This window comes from Oryctolagus cuniculus, chromosome 2, assembly GCF_964237555.1.
Source record: "Oryctolagus cuniculus chromosome 2, mOryCun1.1, whole genome shotgun sequence".
Lineage (NCBI taxonomy): Eukaryota > Metazoa > Chordata > Mammalia > Lagomorpha > Leporidae > Oryctolagus > Oryctolagus cuniculus.
Genome location: NC_091433.1, coordinates 197,951,542 through 197,965,491, shown reverse-complemented (window position 1 = coordinate 197,965,491; position 13,950 = coordinate 197,951,542). Strand labels below are relative to the sequence as shown.

The 13,950-nt window shown below is 54.1% G+C and overlaps 1 protein-coding gene across 3 annotated transcripts in view; it reads left to right on the top strand.

Annotated features, from left to right (window-relative positions):
• The window catches only part of TRAPPC12 (trafficking protein particle complex subunit 12), an 85,939-nt gene that overhangs the window by 30,002 nt on the left and 41,987 nt on the right, over nucleotides 1–13,950 (top strand). For all 3 annotated transcript variants that reach the window (XM_008274555.4, XM_002721126.5, XM_008274553.4), the window contains exons 4-5: nucleotides 3,121–3,234; nucleotides 6,505–6,643. In XM_008274555.4, coding sequence (XP_008272777.3) covers nucleotides 3,121–3,234; nucleotides 6,505–6,643 — 253 coding nt within the window. The remainder of the gene's footprint in view (nucleotides 1–3,120; nucleotides 3,235–6,504; nucleotides 6,644–13,950) is intronic.

Sequence of the window (13,950 nt, the reverse complement as noted above, 5' to 3'; positions counted from 1 at the left end):
GCCCTGGTCACGGGGCTGCCTGGAGGCACACATGGGGCTGCCTCACACTTGGCAGGCTGTCTTTCCCTCTCACTTCGTCCCATTTGCAATTCAAGGGGAGTATGCATAGCCACTTACATTACATAAAATGGTTATTGCACTGAATTTAGACTAGAGAAGGCATTTGGAGACAGTTTTAGTAAATTATCTTATCTGGTCTAAAAATACTTCTGAGCTGTCAACCAGAACATGGAAATCCTGTATTTCTTGAAGCCCTTCTGCCATGGCTGGGACAGTTGGGGAAATTGGCTGGCACTGGTTTCATTTTCCCGGTTGGCCAGTGGTTCTCAGAATGCTGGAGAGGCTGTGACCCAGCTGGCGAGCATGCCACAGACCCTTGCTGTGTGGAAATGGTGCATAACCCAGGGGCAGCCGTAGCCGTTGGCAGACTGGCTGCATAATGTACGTGGCCAGCTCCATGTCACCAGCGGGGGAAAGAAGCTACAAGGTATACTGAAGAAATCACGTTGTATTATGCCGTCTTGAGGCCGGGCTGGAGGCTGGTTCTCACTGTCAGGCTGTGGCAGGTGCAGGTCTCCAGAAAACGCGCGAGAGGAAACGCTGAGAAGTCCTGACAGCGAGGTGCCACTGCACCCCTAGCAGAGCAGCCAAGATCCGAGCACTGACAGCACCAGATGCGGGCGAGGATGCAGAGCGACAGGCGCTTTCACACGTTGCTGGCGGGAATGCAAAGTAGCGTGGCCACTTCAGATAAAGGGAAAATGCTGGACGGTTTCTTACAGGACTGACATGCGATTCGATGCCGCAGTGCCACTATTGCATTGCTGCACGGTGTATTTCACCCGAGTAAGGCGTGCTCTCATCTACACAAAAGCTTGCCCGTGGGTGTTTATAGCAGCTCTGTTCATAGTTGTCAAAAACACGGGGCAACCAAGGTGCCCTCAGTAGGTGAGTGCGCACCCGCTCAGCGGAAGGTTGTTTGGCACCGCTGGGAAGAGCGGAGGCGCCTGAGCTGCCTGCAGCTGGCAAGATGGGGTGGCCCGTGTCAGCTCCACAGCTGGGACTGACAGCTCCCAGCTCCAGGCCGATGTCTTCGCTCACTGTCTTGTCACTGAGCGTTCACTCACGGCACAGTCGCACACAAGAGAGCGGGAAGGAACAGCTTTCCCATCAGGAGGTGGGTTGTCCTTGCTGATAGACTTACAGGAAATTATTGAGAGGCTGGCACCGTGGCCACTGCCTGTGACACCATTATCCTGGGTGGGTGCTGGTTTGTGTCTTGGCTGCTCCACTCCCCATCCAGCTCCCTGCTAATGGCCTGGGAAAAGCAGTGGAAAATGGCCCAAGCTTTCAGGGCTTTGAAACCCGCGTAGGAGACCTGCACGAAGCTCCTGACCCCTGGCTTCAGCCTGGCCCAGCCCTAACCATTGCAGCCTTCTAGAGTGGACCAGCAGTTGGAAGACCACTGTCTGTTTCCCTGTCTGTCTCTCTCCCCCTGTGTGTGTGTAACTGACTTTGGGGAGAACAGGTTGGATTTAGTGGGAACAACCTTAAGCGTGAGGTTCATGTTTAATGTCTGCTTCACACTTGGCACACGCTTGGTGCTTTTGTCTGCCACCTGAGTCCTCCCATCAGCGAGGTGGAGCCCAGCTGCTCTGCAGATCTGATCAGTCCTGAGCCAGAGTCCTGGGCAGAGGGCAGGGCTGCTCGTGGCTGTGACCCAGCCCATCACTGCCGCCAGCCTCCCAGTGCCCATGTTCCTGATCAGGCTGTGTTCATGTGACCTCACCACTTAGAACTCTCCCCCATCTCTGTCTTCCCTCTCTCTCTGGTGCTCTACCTTTGAAATAAATACATAAATCTGAAATCCAGGCATGGGTTTTACATAATACAGCTGGCGAAGCAGAGGCCTCTCTCGTAGGAGGTGTGTGACGCACACCAGTGTATGCTTTCGGTTGGTTGATGTGTCTTCCTTACAACCCTCCAGTGGCTTCCCCTTGCCCTGAGGGTGAGTCCAGAATCTCGGCCTGCGGCCCTGCCTGTGTTTTCCTTCACTTCCTCACCTCCCCTCTGCCTGTGCCCCAGCCTCGCCAGGTTCCTTGCTGCTCCTCAGGCATGCTCTGCCTTTGGGGTAGCATCGACTGCTCCCCCGGCTCGTTTCCTCTGCCTGGAGGGTCTGTGCCCCTTGCCTAACTAGGGGTCTGTGCTCCTGGTCGTCCTTGCGGTCTTGGCTGTTACTCACCCACCCTCCACACTCCACTGGCAAGTAAGTTGGGCCACCTGACCACACGCTTCCAGGGAAACCTAAACTTCCTACTGAGGAAGCACCAGGCGTGCCTGCAAGCCCGTTTAATCAACCACAGGACTGCTTCGTGTGTGTCTCCCTTGCTAGTGCGAAGGCATGGCGTCCGCTCACCAGGCTGCCCCCCAGCCGGAGCCCTCACCAGCAGGGAGGTGTGGAGGCCACCTGTCCGCCGATGCCCAGTGGTGCACCCACAGCGCTGAGAGGGTCCACTGTGAGCGCCCTAAAAGATTCAAGTACTCCCTCTGCTGCCTCCCCATGCGTTTGCTTCGTAGCCATCCTCTCTGCTGTTGAGGAGAAAGAAGCAGGAGTCCAAGTTTGTGAGCCAGTCTGTCAGGGCCAGCCAGCCTCTCTGTGGCTCTGTCACAGCCTGCAGGGCCATCGCAGGCCAGCCTGTGTTCAGTGCCTTTTGTTCATGTTGATGCCATGTGTTGAGCGTGCAGAACCACTCACTTTACAGTCGCAAGCAGATCTTACAGAGACAAATAAATATATGCAGCACGGAGCATGAAAGTGAAGTTTCAATTTTGCATCGACAGAAACCTTGTCTTGCTGAAAAGGAGACCAGTCTCGTCAATTGTGTATCATTTGTGTGAACTCAGGTGTTTTCATGATTTGCTCATTTCCAGCTGTAGCCCACACTTGGCTCCCTGGGTGCCTGGTCACACGTGTAGCCTGATGCGTAGCGCACCCCTCTGCTCCACCGGCCGAGCCGGCTCAGCACGGATACAGACGGCTCCGTGGAACAGCTTCTGGAAATGCCGACTGTGTGCAGTGGCCATGTTTTATGCTCGTGTATTTTCTGTTGTGTCTTACAGAGCTGCAAAAACTGGAGGGCAGCAGTTGACCTGTGCGGACGCCTTCTCACCGCCCACGGCCAAGGCTACGGCAAGAGCGGGCTGCCTACCAGTCATACCACAGATTCGCTGCAGGTAGGAACACCTTGCAGTTGCTTTATTTTTATTTGGCTTATCATAATTTGAAGATATGGGGACCGTGGTTTTTCATGCCAGTGAAAACGATTTGAGAACAAACTCTAGCTCTTCCTTTCCTAATGATTGTGTGTGTGACACCAGCGTGAACTTGACTCCCCACCCCGCTGAATCTCAGCAGTTCAAGCACAGGGTGTTTGGCACACAGCCACCCAGCAGACCCCAGCCATGGGCTGAGGTGGGCAGGGAGCCCCCTCTCGTGATGGCAACGACAGCCACTCTACAGACTCCGGGGCCTCTGGGCCTGGCAGAAATGGTGGCATCAGGGTGTTCTGTCTGCACAGAGCGAGGCCCCATGTGCTGTGTGCTCTCCTTGCTAGAGTGTCACTTGTTCTGAAATTTAAAATAGAGCAGAGTTGTGAACAAAAGGCAACTTTTTGTTCACACACACACAAAAAGGGGACAGCTGCAAGCATCCTTGAATTCTCACCTTTCCTGGGGGGCTTGCTAACTGCTACCCCAAGTCGTGTGGGACTCATCCAGCACTAAGCACTCACAGATGCTCCGCAGCCACCAAGAACCCCTGGGAGTCACCGGGGACTGCGGGTGCACTTATTTCAGGGAGGGCCTCCTCCGCTCCCTCTCATCAAGAGTGGACTGCGTCCTTTGGTCCCCCTGAAACTGCTGCTGGTGCTGAACCCCGGGCGTGCTCTGTTCTTCCCTCTGCTTGCACAGATTTCACGCCTTTCCATCGCAAGTACTTGCCGTGCACTGTGGCTGAGTGTAATTCAAGGTGCAACGGTAAAACTCGCACCGGCCTCTTTTTCCGTCCTTACAATTTCATGAATATAATATTTATCCTTTCCATAAATGTTAGCAGCCTCAGACAGAATGGTTTCCTTCCCTTATCAAGTTGGGAGCTGTACCTTTGTGCTTAGAGAAAGCACTGTGGCATCTCCTTGGCACATCCCCGTGGCCAGCATCACCAGTGCGGCGGGGCCATGACCGTGACTCAGTGAAGTAAGGGGCACCTGGATCTGACGCCACAGGGCCGCTGGTGGCTGCACAAAACCAAGCTGGGCTGGGCGAGGGGAAGGTGTGGGGCTTTATCCCACTACTCAGGGTAGAGTGCAGTTTGAAGCTTGGGTATTGTTTCTATAATTTCCCATGAATATTTTTGTTTTGTTGTTGTTTTTCCAAAGATTGATTTATTTGAAGGGCAGAGCAACTGAGTGGAGGGATAAGGAAGAGGAGAGATCTTCCATCCACTGGTTCATTCCCCAAATGGCTGCAACAGCCAGGGTTGGGATCAGCTGAAGCCAGGAGCCAGAAACTTCTAGTCTCCCGTGTGGATGGCAGGGGCCCAAGCACTTGGGCTGTCTTCTGCTGCTTTCCCAGGTGCCTGAGCAGGGAGTTGGATTGGAAATAAAGCTGCTGGGACTAAAACCAGCATTCTAATGTGAGATGCCAGCATCTTAGGCAGTGACTTAACCCACTGCACCTCACTGCCAGCCCCTTGATGCTGAAGTTTTTATTAATTTGTTTTATTTGAAACAGCGTGAGAGACAGACACACAGATGTGGATAGATCTCTCATTAGCTGATTCACTCCCCAGAGGCCCAGAACAGCTGGGGCTGGGCCAGGCTGAAGCCAGGAGCTGGGATTTCCATCCAGGCCTCCCATGTGGGATGCAGAGATCTAACTGTCTGGGCTGTCATCTGTGTCCTCGCAGGGTGCAGGTTCGCAGGCAGGTGGAACTGGGAGAGGTGTCTGGACTCCAGCCAGGCATTCTGATGTGGGTGTGGGCATCGCTGTGGACATCTTAACCAGTGCACCAGTGTGGAAGGGAGAGCATGCACCAGCTCACTCTGGAGGACGGAGGAGAGGAGCGCCCCTGCCTCCTCGTCTCTCCACCCTTTGGTGTGCTAGATCACAGCTTACTTTCCTTCACGCCTCTCAGCTCATCGCCACCTCTGTCCAGGCCCCCTGGGAGTGTTGTGCTCCCTTTGCTGAAGCTGCTCCAGGTCTGGATTCACAGTCAGTCAGTCAGTAGCCCTCAAGCACTCCTGAGCACAGTGTGGGTCGTCTCACCTTCCTGCTCAGAACCACGCAGAGCACCTGCCTGCCCACCAAGTCAAGTGCAGCCTTTGTGCAGTGTGCAAACCCTCCAGCCTGCGGCCGTGAATGTGGAGGCTGTGAGAGGACGCTGGGCGCTGGGCTCGGCCTGAAACCCATCCCTTCGTTCTGTTGCCGGCTGTGTGATCTTGGGCTCCCGATGCTGCTGTCTAACCTCAGTTTTATTTTAAACTAGTAATTCCTTTTTTCCATGTAACTTTTTAATTGGCAAATTGAAAATGTGTGTATTTGTAGTGTACAACATGATTTTTTAAAGACTGACTTATCTGAAAGGCAAATAGAGAGAGAGAGGAGTGCACCTGTTGGTTCGCTCCCCGGATGGCTGCAACAGCTGTCTGAAGCCAGGACTGGCCCAGCATCCAGGTCTCCCATATGGGTGCAGGGGCCCAAACACTTGAAACATCCTCTGCTGTCTACCCAGACACATTAACACGGAGCTGGGTCAGAAGTAGAGCAGCCAGGACTCAAACCAGTGCCCGTATGGGATGCTGGTGTCGCAGGTGGCAGTTTAAACCACTGTGCCACAACACTGGCCCCACAACATGATGTTTGATGGTGAAATGAGATCATGAGCTCTTTGCTAAGGTACATTTTACTTCTAGAATCCTCCAGCTCTCTAGTTTGCACTTCTGTCACTTTGTTGGGTGCACTCAGGAGTGCCCTGTGCGCACAAGCCTCGCAGACGGCCCACATTGAGCGCTTATTCCTTCTACTCCCTAGTGCTAGACTGGTCCCTGGCCTTTGACTCTAGGCATTCTTCATCCCTCAAGGCCACCCTCCACACGCCATCTGCCTGTGACCTGCTCCAGGTCTCAGGTGCGTCCCCAACGGGACGTCCTCCTTGGGGCAGGGCTGTGTTTGAATCTTCATAACAGCACCTATGGTGATTTGTGAACCTGCCCCAGCGGGGGGTTGTCGAGTTAAACTGAATCAGAGTCATTTGCCTCGTTATTATTAAACTGAAGTGTATTCTTATAGACATATAATTTTGCAAATGTGCAAAGATAACAAGTTAGTTTAGCCCTTGTTTTAAATGTTAAAATTCAGACTCTGATGCCAGATTACTAAGGCATAGGGACTTCTGGACTTGACGTGTGTAGATAACTTCTTGTTTCATCGCCTCTGTGTTCCCAGCTCTGGTTTGTGCGGCTGGCGCTGCTGGTGAAGCTGGGCCTCTTCCAGAACGCTGAGATGGAGTTCGAGCCCTTTGGAAGTCTGGATCAGCCAGACCTTTACTATGAGTACTACCCCCACGTGTATCCCGGACGGAGGGGTAAGCAGCGGTGCTCACTAGCTGTCGTTTGCATGTTCTTGTTCTGCTCTGCTTTACTTTTACATAATTGGGTATCGGCAGTTTTCCTTATTTAATTAATTCTGAAAACTTGAACAAGTTGCCTGGCACGAAGCCTCCCCACGCAGGGCTGTGAATGCAGTGACGGGGGGTGGGGGGGGACGTCCTGTCAGAGCAGGGTGGTTGGGGTGGGGCTGGGCACAGGTGACGAAGCACCCTCACGTCAGGACCAGACGCCCCGGCACAAGTACAAGCATAGCACCGTCCCCACCACACGGACCACGCCACGTGTGTTCCTGTTTTAAGTCTGGTTATGACCCATAAGGGATTGCAGTCACGACTGCTGCTTGGGGAAGTCCGGATCCTGGCAAAGGGAGGCTCAGGACTGAGCTGAGGAAGGAGAAGCGCAGGCTGTGGACAAGCTCGCTCCCTGGAGGGGTGCGCGAGAGACGGCTCCTGGTTTACAACAAGGACAGGGCTCCTGGGGTGATGTCCCTGTAAGGCAGTGTGGGCACCGTTCCTGGGAGCAGGGTCCAGCCTGGCTCCTCACCCAGCCTCGCAGACTGGGACAGGTTGGTCGTAACCTGTGCCCCAGTGTCACATCCCAGAGAACAGGGCGATCACTCACTTCCTGGGGTGCCTGAGGATGAAGTGTCCTCCATGGAGGTCGCTTAGAATTGCTCAGGACCACACTGGCACAGGGCTGTTCCCGCATTTTGGTTTTTCTTACTTTTACAGATTGGTCAGCAGTACCTGTTAGATTCCAGCACCTTCGTCTTTGTGAAATCAGCGGCTCAGCATTTCTTCTCGGAGGCAGTGGTTAGAAAATGTAGAGCCAGGCTGGGGTAGAGGTGCAGGTGGGGACAGCTCAGGAGGTGTAGACCTGGCGTAGGGGGTGCAGGTGGGGACAGCACAGGTGTAGACCTGGAGTAGGGGGTGCAGGTGGGACAGCTCAGGAGGTGTAGACCTGGCGTAGGGGGTGCAGGTGGGGACAGCACAGGTGTAGACCTGGAGTAGGGGGTGCAGGTGGGACAGCTCAGGAGGTGTAGACCTGGAGTAGGGGGTGCAGGTGGGGACAGCACAGGTGTAGACCTGGAGTAGGGGGTGCAGGTGGGACAGCTCAGGAGGTGTAGACCTGGAGTAGGGGGTGCAGGTGGGGACAGCACAGGTGTAGACCTGGAGTAGGGGGTGCAGGTGGGACAGCTCAGGAGGTGTAGACCTGGAGTAGGGGGTGCAGGTGGGGACAGCACAGGTGTAGACCTGGAGTAGGGGGTGCAGGTGGGGACAGCACAGGTGTAGACCTGGAGTAGGGGGTGCAGGTGGGGACAGCACAGGAGGTGTAGACCTGGAATAGGGGTGCAGGTGGGACAGCTCAGGAGGTGTAGAGAGAGACCTGGTTAGTATTGAAGTAAACTATTGTAGATGATTCAAAAAATTAAAGCAATATTTTTTTTATCCCTGTTGATAGCAGCAGGTATATAGGTGAATTCAAAATGCTAGAAGCGAAAACATTTCTTCAACTTCCTTTTGTGTTTTTTCTTAGAACATTTGCCTATATTGGAGGGGTTAGGCAAGGACAGAGGCACCAGCGTACCTGGCTCTCCCTCACTGGCGTTCATCGTCTGTGACTTTCACAAGACACAGCCCGTGGGAATTGGTCTACACTACCCTGGTTACCCAGATCGGAGACTTTGCCTCGTGTGATGAGAGGCCCATTCAGCCACCATCCTTGCGTGTGTTAAAACCGTCTCTTCCTTCTGACGGAGGGCACTTACCCCTTGCAGGAAAGATGAGCCTTAATACCTGAAGTCGTGATGCAGGCGCTTGTCCTGATGCGGCAGAGTGAGCAGCAGGCTCAGGCAGGCAGGCTGGCAGCACCACAGCACGGACTGCTGTCCTCCCTGTGCACACACGCAGGCACACGCACGCACACACCATGGCCTGTCAACCCCGCCAGGCTCCACGGGACCATGGGGAGAAGCAGTGCAGCCGGGCCCAGGGGCAGGCCGGTGCTCTGAGCACCCCCCCCTCCGCCTTGCCTACAGCTGGGAGGGCCAGGCTCACGGGGCTCAGCGGCCCTTCAGAGGGACCCTGGCAGCGTTACTGGAACCGGGAATTCCTCATCCCAGGAGTGGCTGGGCCTGGGCCTGTGTTGGGAGTGGGATTTTGCTTCTGCCGCACTGCAGGCAGGAAGCTGCCCGGCAGGTGGTGAGTGCCATCACTGGTCGGAGCCTTGTGTCGTCCAGTCCACACCTGGGGATGCCCGCCGTGACCCTGCCACGCCCATGTTTGGAGATGTGCAGCCGTGTCTGTCTGTCCTGGGGGTGGTTTTCTAGCTAGCAGATTAGCCAGTGTCCCTGGTCCATCGTGTTCCTTACTTGTCTGCGCCTTCTTTGAGTCTGTCCTTTGGGTAGAAGGCAGTGAGCAACCTGGCAGCTGAGAGAGCAGGGGTCTCTGACTTCCTGAGAGTCTGACCTAAAGGCAGTCGGTGGAAGGGTCAGTGCCTCTGTAATGTGGAAGTTCCAGAATGTTCCCGTGTAACCAGTTATGCCTGGGAGCACTGGGAGTCAAAACATGACTGTTTTCAGTTTGCTTAGAAGAAGCAGTATTAAAAAGAGTAAAAGCAAGTTTCTTCCCAGTGTGCCTGGCTGCACCAGCCCCTCTGCATCCCACCTCTCTCCTCCCGACAGGCACAGGCCCCGTCCACCCCTGTGGGACCATCTGGACCTGGGAGCTGGCAGCTGATTTTCTCACGTGGTTTGTCTGCTGCTAACAAAATTTCTGACGGAGTCCAGTCCCGTCTTGTGTTGGGGCCCCACCTGCACACTAAAGTGTGTAGCAGTGTGACATGTCCTGGTTTCCTTTCCTGCTGAGGTCCGTGGACCCTAGATTCAGAATGACGTTTCGTACGCCAGCTGCTTCTGAGTTTATGGTGGCATCAGAGAGTAAGACTGACAGGCAGGTGTTTCCTGTCGTGGCCCAGTGAAAGCCCCTGGCTCCCCACTGGTGTGCTGCACACGCCTCAGACATCTCCACAGGCGGAGACGGCCGAGGAACACAGCTCCTGGCCCAGAGAGCTACCTGCCGCCCTGTCCCTGCGCCTGAGACGCTTTCCCAAGGATGTGCAGACTGGAGAGCGTGTTTCTCATTCTGCCTGAAATTACATTACACTGGGATAGGGATAAAGAGAAGACAGTAGCTGTGCGTCATTAAGCAGCTAATTTAAATTATGAAATAGACATAAATCCTACGTGCATTTTAGCTAAAGTGTATTAACATTCATCCATGGGGCAGACTGTGCGTTCACTCATTTTTCTTCTTATTTTGTGGTGTAACAGCAGAAATGGAAGATTTTGATTCATTCATTTCATTTTAGCTTGCCATATATAAGCAAAACAAGTCATTAAAATGTGCTTTAAAAGGGAGGTTATAATGATACAAACAAATAACTCTTATGAATGAGCTTTAATATATTTCATTGAAATATTGGCATAATTTTTACCCATTCAAAACATCCATAACAAGACACGTAATGAATCGTGTAGAAGGCATAAAGTTGTTTGTTTTTCGAACCCAGGAAAAGAACAGTGCTGTGGAATAGTGTTGCTCGTGTTGCTGGCAGTTTTAGTGGCGTTGGCCGGTCGGAGGACAGCTGTGTGTGCGTCGTGACCCGGCACTGTCTTCTCCTCGGCCGTCAGCGCTCTCTGGCTCCCAGTCTGAGCCACGGGGCCCAATGCACTCTCTGACCTGGGTGCTCCTCTGTTCTTTCCCTTCCTCGTTTTTCCTCTGTCCTCGTCTTCCACTCCACCAGTCATTTCTTCCCTGCTTTTGCTGTACCCCCAGGCCTAGGAGCAGAGGTTGAGTTAGAAGCCACCTGCGTCTTACCAGACTTCACGCGGGTTGGGAAGTTCCAGCTGGGTGTGCAGAAAGCAGTGGCTGGGGGCAGTAAGCAGGCTGTCTGGTCTTCTGTTGGCGGCAAGTCCCCTGCGTCCCCCCAGGACACACGCAGAGCCATGCAGAGTCATTTTGGTCAGACTCGGCACATTAGAGTCGAACTGCTGCCCGGGCTCCCTGTCTGTAATTGTCACGCAGCTCCAGGAAGTTCAGAGCAGCAGAGCTGGCCCTGCTCGCAGAATATGTCACAACAAGAAAAGCAGCCGACAGAAAGCTTACTGTTAGCACTTCTCCTCTCTGCTGTATGGGGATGCGGGTCCCCAGCCTGGAGGGTGCAAGAGAAGGTAGGTGTGTCTGACGCCCGCCTCCCCCCTGCGGTTCTGCAGCATGGGGAGACAGGTCCGTCTATGTGGGGCGTAGGGAAACAGGTCCGTCTGTGCGGGTGGGGAGACAGGTCCCTCTGTGTGCGGGTGGGGAGACAGGTCCCTCTGTGTGCGGGTGGGGAGACAGGTCCCTCAGTGTGCAGGTGGGGAGACAGGTCCCTCTGTGTGCGGCGTGGGGAGACAGGTCCGTCTGTGTGCAGGTGGGGAGACAGGTCCCTCTGTGTGCGGGTGGGGAGACAGGTCCCTCTGTGTGCGGGTGGGGAGACAGGTCCCTCTGTGTGCGGGTGGGGAGACAGGTCCGTCTGTGTACGGCGTGAGGAGACAGGTCCCTCTGTGTGGTGTGGGAGACAGGTCCCTCTGTGTGCGGGTGGGGAGACAGGTCCCTCTGTGTGCGGGGCGCGGAGAGAGGTCCATCTGTGTGCGGGTGGGGAGACAGGTCCGTCTGTGTGCGGCGTGGGGAGACAGGTCCGTCTTTGCTGCATGCGGAGACAGGTCCGTCCATGTGTGGGGCTTAGGGAGACAGGTCCATCCGTGTGTGGCGTGGGAAAACAGGTCTGTCTGTGTGCGGCATGGGGAGACAGGTCTGTCCATGTGGGGCATGCGGAGACAAGTCTGTCCATGTGCGGCGTGGGGAGACAGGTCCGTCTGCGTGCGGCGTGGGGAGACAGGTTTGTCCATGTGTGGTGTGCGGAGACAGGTTTGTCCATGTGTGGCGTGGGGAGACAGGTCCGTCTGTGTGCGGCGTGGGGAGACAGGTCCGTCTGTGCGGGTGGGGAGACAGCTCCGTCTGTGTGGTGTGGGAGACAGGTTTGTCCATGTGTGGCTTGGGGAGACAGGTCTGTCCATGTGCGGCGTGGGGAGACAGGTCTGTCCATGTGGGGCATGCAGAGACAGGTCCGTCTGTGTGCGGTGTGGGGAGACAGGTCCGTCTCTGTGTGGTGTGGGAGACAGGTTTGTCCATGTGTGGCGTGGGGAGACAGGTCCGTCTGTGTGCGGCGTGGGGAGACAGGTCCGTCTGTGCGGGTGGGGAGACAGCTCCGTCTGTGTGGTGTGGGAGACAGGTTTGTCCATGTGTGGTGTGGGGAGACAGGTCTGTCCATGTGGGGCATGCAGAGACAGGTCCGTCTGTGTGCGGTGTGGGGAGACAGGTCCGTCTCTGTGTGGTGTGGGAGACAGGTTTGTCCATGTGTGGTGTGGGGAGACAGGTCTGTCCATGTAGGGCATGCAGAGACAGGTCCGTCTGTGTGCGGTGTGGGGAGACAGGTCCGTCTCCGTGTGGTGTGGGAGACAGGTTTGTCCATGTGTGGTGTGGGGAGACAGGTCTGTCCATGTGGGGCATGCAGAGACAGGTCCGTCTGTGTGTGGTGTGGGGAGACAGGTCCGTCTCTGTGTGGTGTGGGAGACAGGTCTGTCCATGTGCGGCGTGGGGAGACAGGTCTGTCTCTGTGACTTCTAATTAGTGCTCAAGCTGACTCTCCACCAGCCAACCGCTCAGCAGGGAGTAAGTTGTGCAGATCCAAATGTGTGGTTTTCCTGTCACTCACATCTGTGTACGTTTCACTATTTTAATAGCTTTTTTGGTAAAAGCTATTTACTTTAATTCTAATCTACCTCTTTAGTCTCTTTTGAGAAACCTGTTCTTGGGATACCCATGGTTAAAGCTACTCTTCGCTCAACAAAAATTGAAATTTTTAAAACTAGAAATATTAAGTATTCAATTAGCAAATATTTGCATTTTTCCATCTTGTCTTCAGTCCTTTTTGTAATCAATGGAAGTGCCCATCACCAGCAAATGCAGTGAAGCTGGTCCCCGGCCTCCCGTCACACAGTTCACAGCCGTAGGTCTGCTGTGTGGCCCTCTGGAATCCATTTTCGCTCAATGTGTACACGAAGAAGCCTTCCCGCACACGCACACAGAAGGAGAGAGAGCTGTCTCACGTGCTTTCAGAACGGGTACCTCCAGCACGTCTGTCTTTCCCTCGCCTTTCTCCACTTAGCGTTACTCACCCCGCCGTGTCCTTAAGGATGAATTGAACAATGCAGATCTTTCTGACCTTGGGCTGTTAGGAGCAATGATATTGTAAGAATCTCTGTCCATTTCTCTTGGTGCATGTGTTCAAGAGTTTCTCTGAAGTCTGAATTTAAAATGGCATTGCTGGGTTGTGTGGCATTTGCATTTTAGTTTTACAAGAAACCGCTGAATTGCTCTCCGAAGCATCTGTGCTAATTTCCACTCGAACAACAGTGCATGACAAGTCCCGGCTCCCCGTGTGTCAGTAGTGTTGTCAGGTGGTCACCTGGGGGCTCTGAAATCCCACCTCTCGGCACTTTTCGTCTTTGGATTCCTGCTGAGTTTCGTGTCCACCGACGTTGGCCTTTCCTCTTCAGGGACCTGCTCTTTCATAAGCTTTGTCCATGTTTCTGTCAGTTTGTGTTTCTGTTACTGATTTGTGAGGCTCTTTCTATACTCTACGTATTTAATCCTTTTCTGTTAGATAGTTTGAAATATTTTTTCCCATTCTGGGAAGTACTTGCAACCTTGAAGAAAAAGTATTTTGATTTAAAAATACCAACATAACCTTTTTTGTTTGCAGCCTTAACGTTTTGGGAATATTTTGTTGATTCCACGCAGTACTGCAGGCATAGCAGGAATAATAAATGCAAATGAATCATGCCTGTGTCATGGAGACACGAGAGACATCTGCCAGGCAGCTTTCTGGAACATTCTTCTAGCTGGATGAGCACGCATGGGTGCCCAGACTGCCCCCCGGGCATGGCAGTAGTTCTGGAAGGTGCCTTATTGGAGCCTGTGTTGTGTCTGATATGCGTCTCTTCCCTGGAGCTTCCGAGGCAGCCTACATCCGGATTCCCTCATGTGCACCTGTAGCCTGTGGAAGGTGCTCTCCGCCAGGGGCCACCTGCTGGTTGGCTCTATTTCTCAGGAGCGTCTGTGGCCCTGTATACAGCACCTGATCCCCCCACAAATCTCCACTGTCCATGCGCACTGCTGCC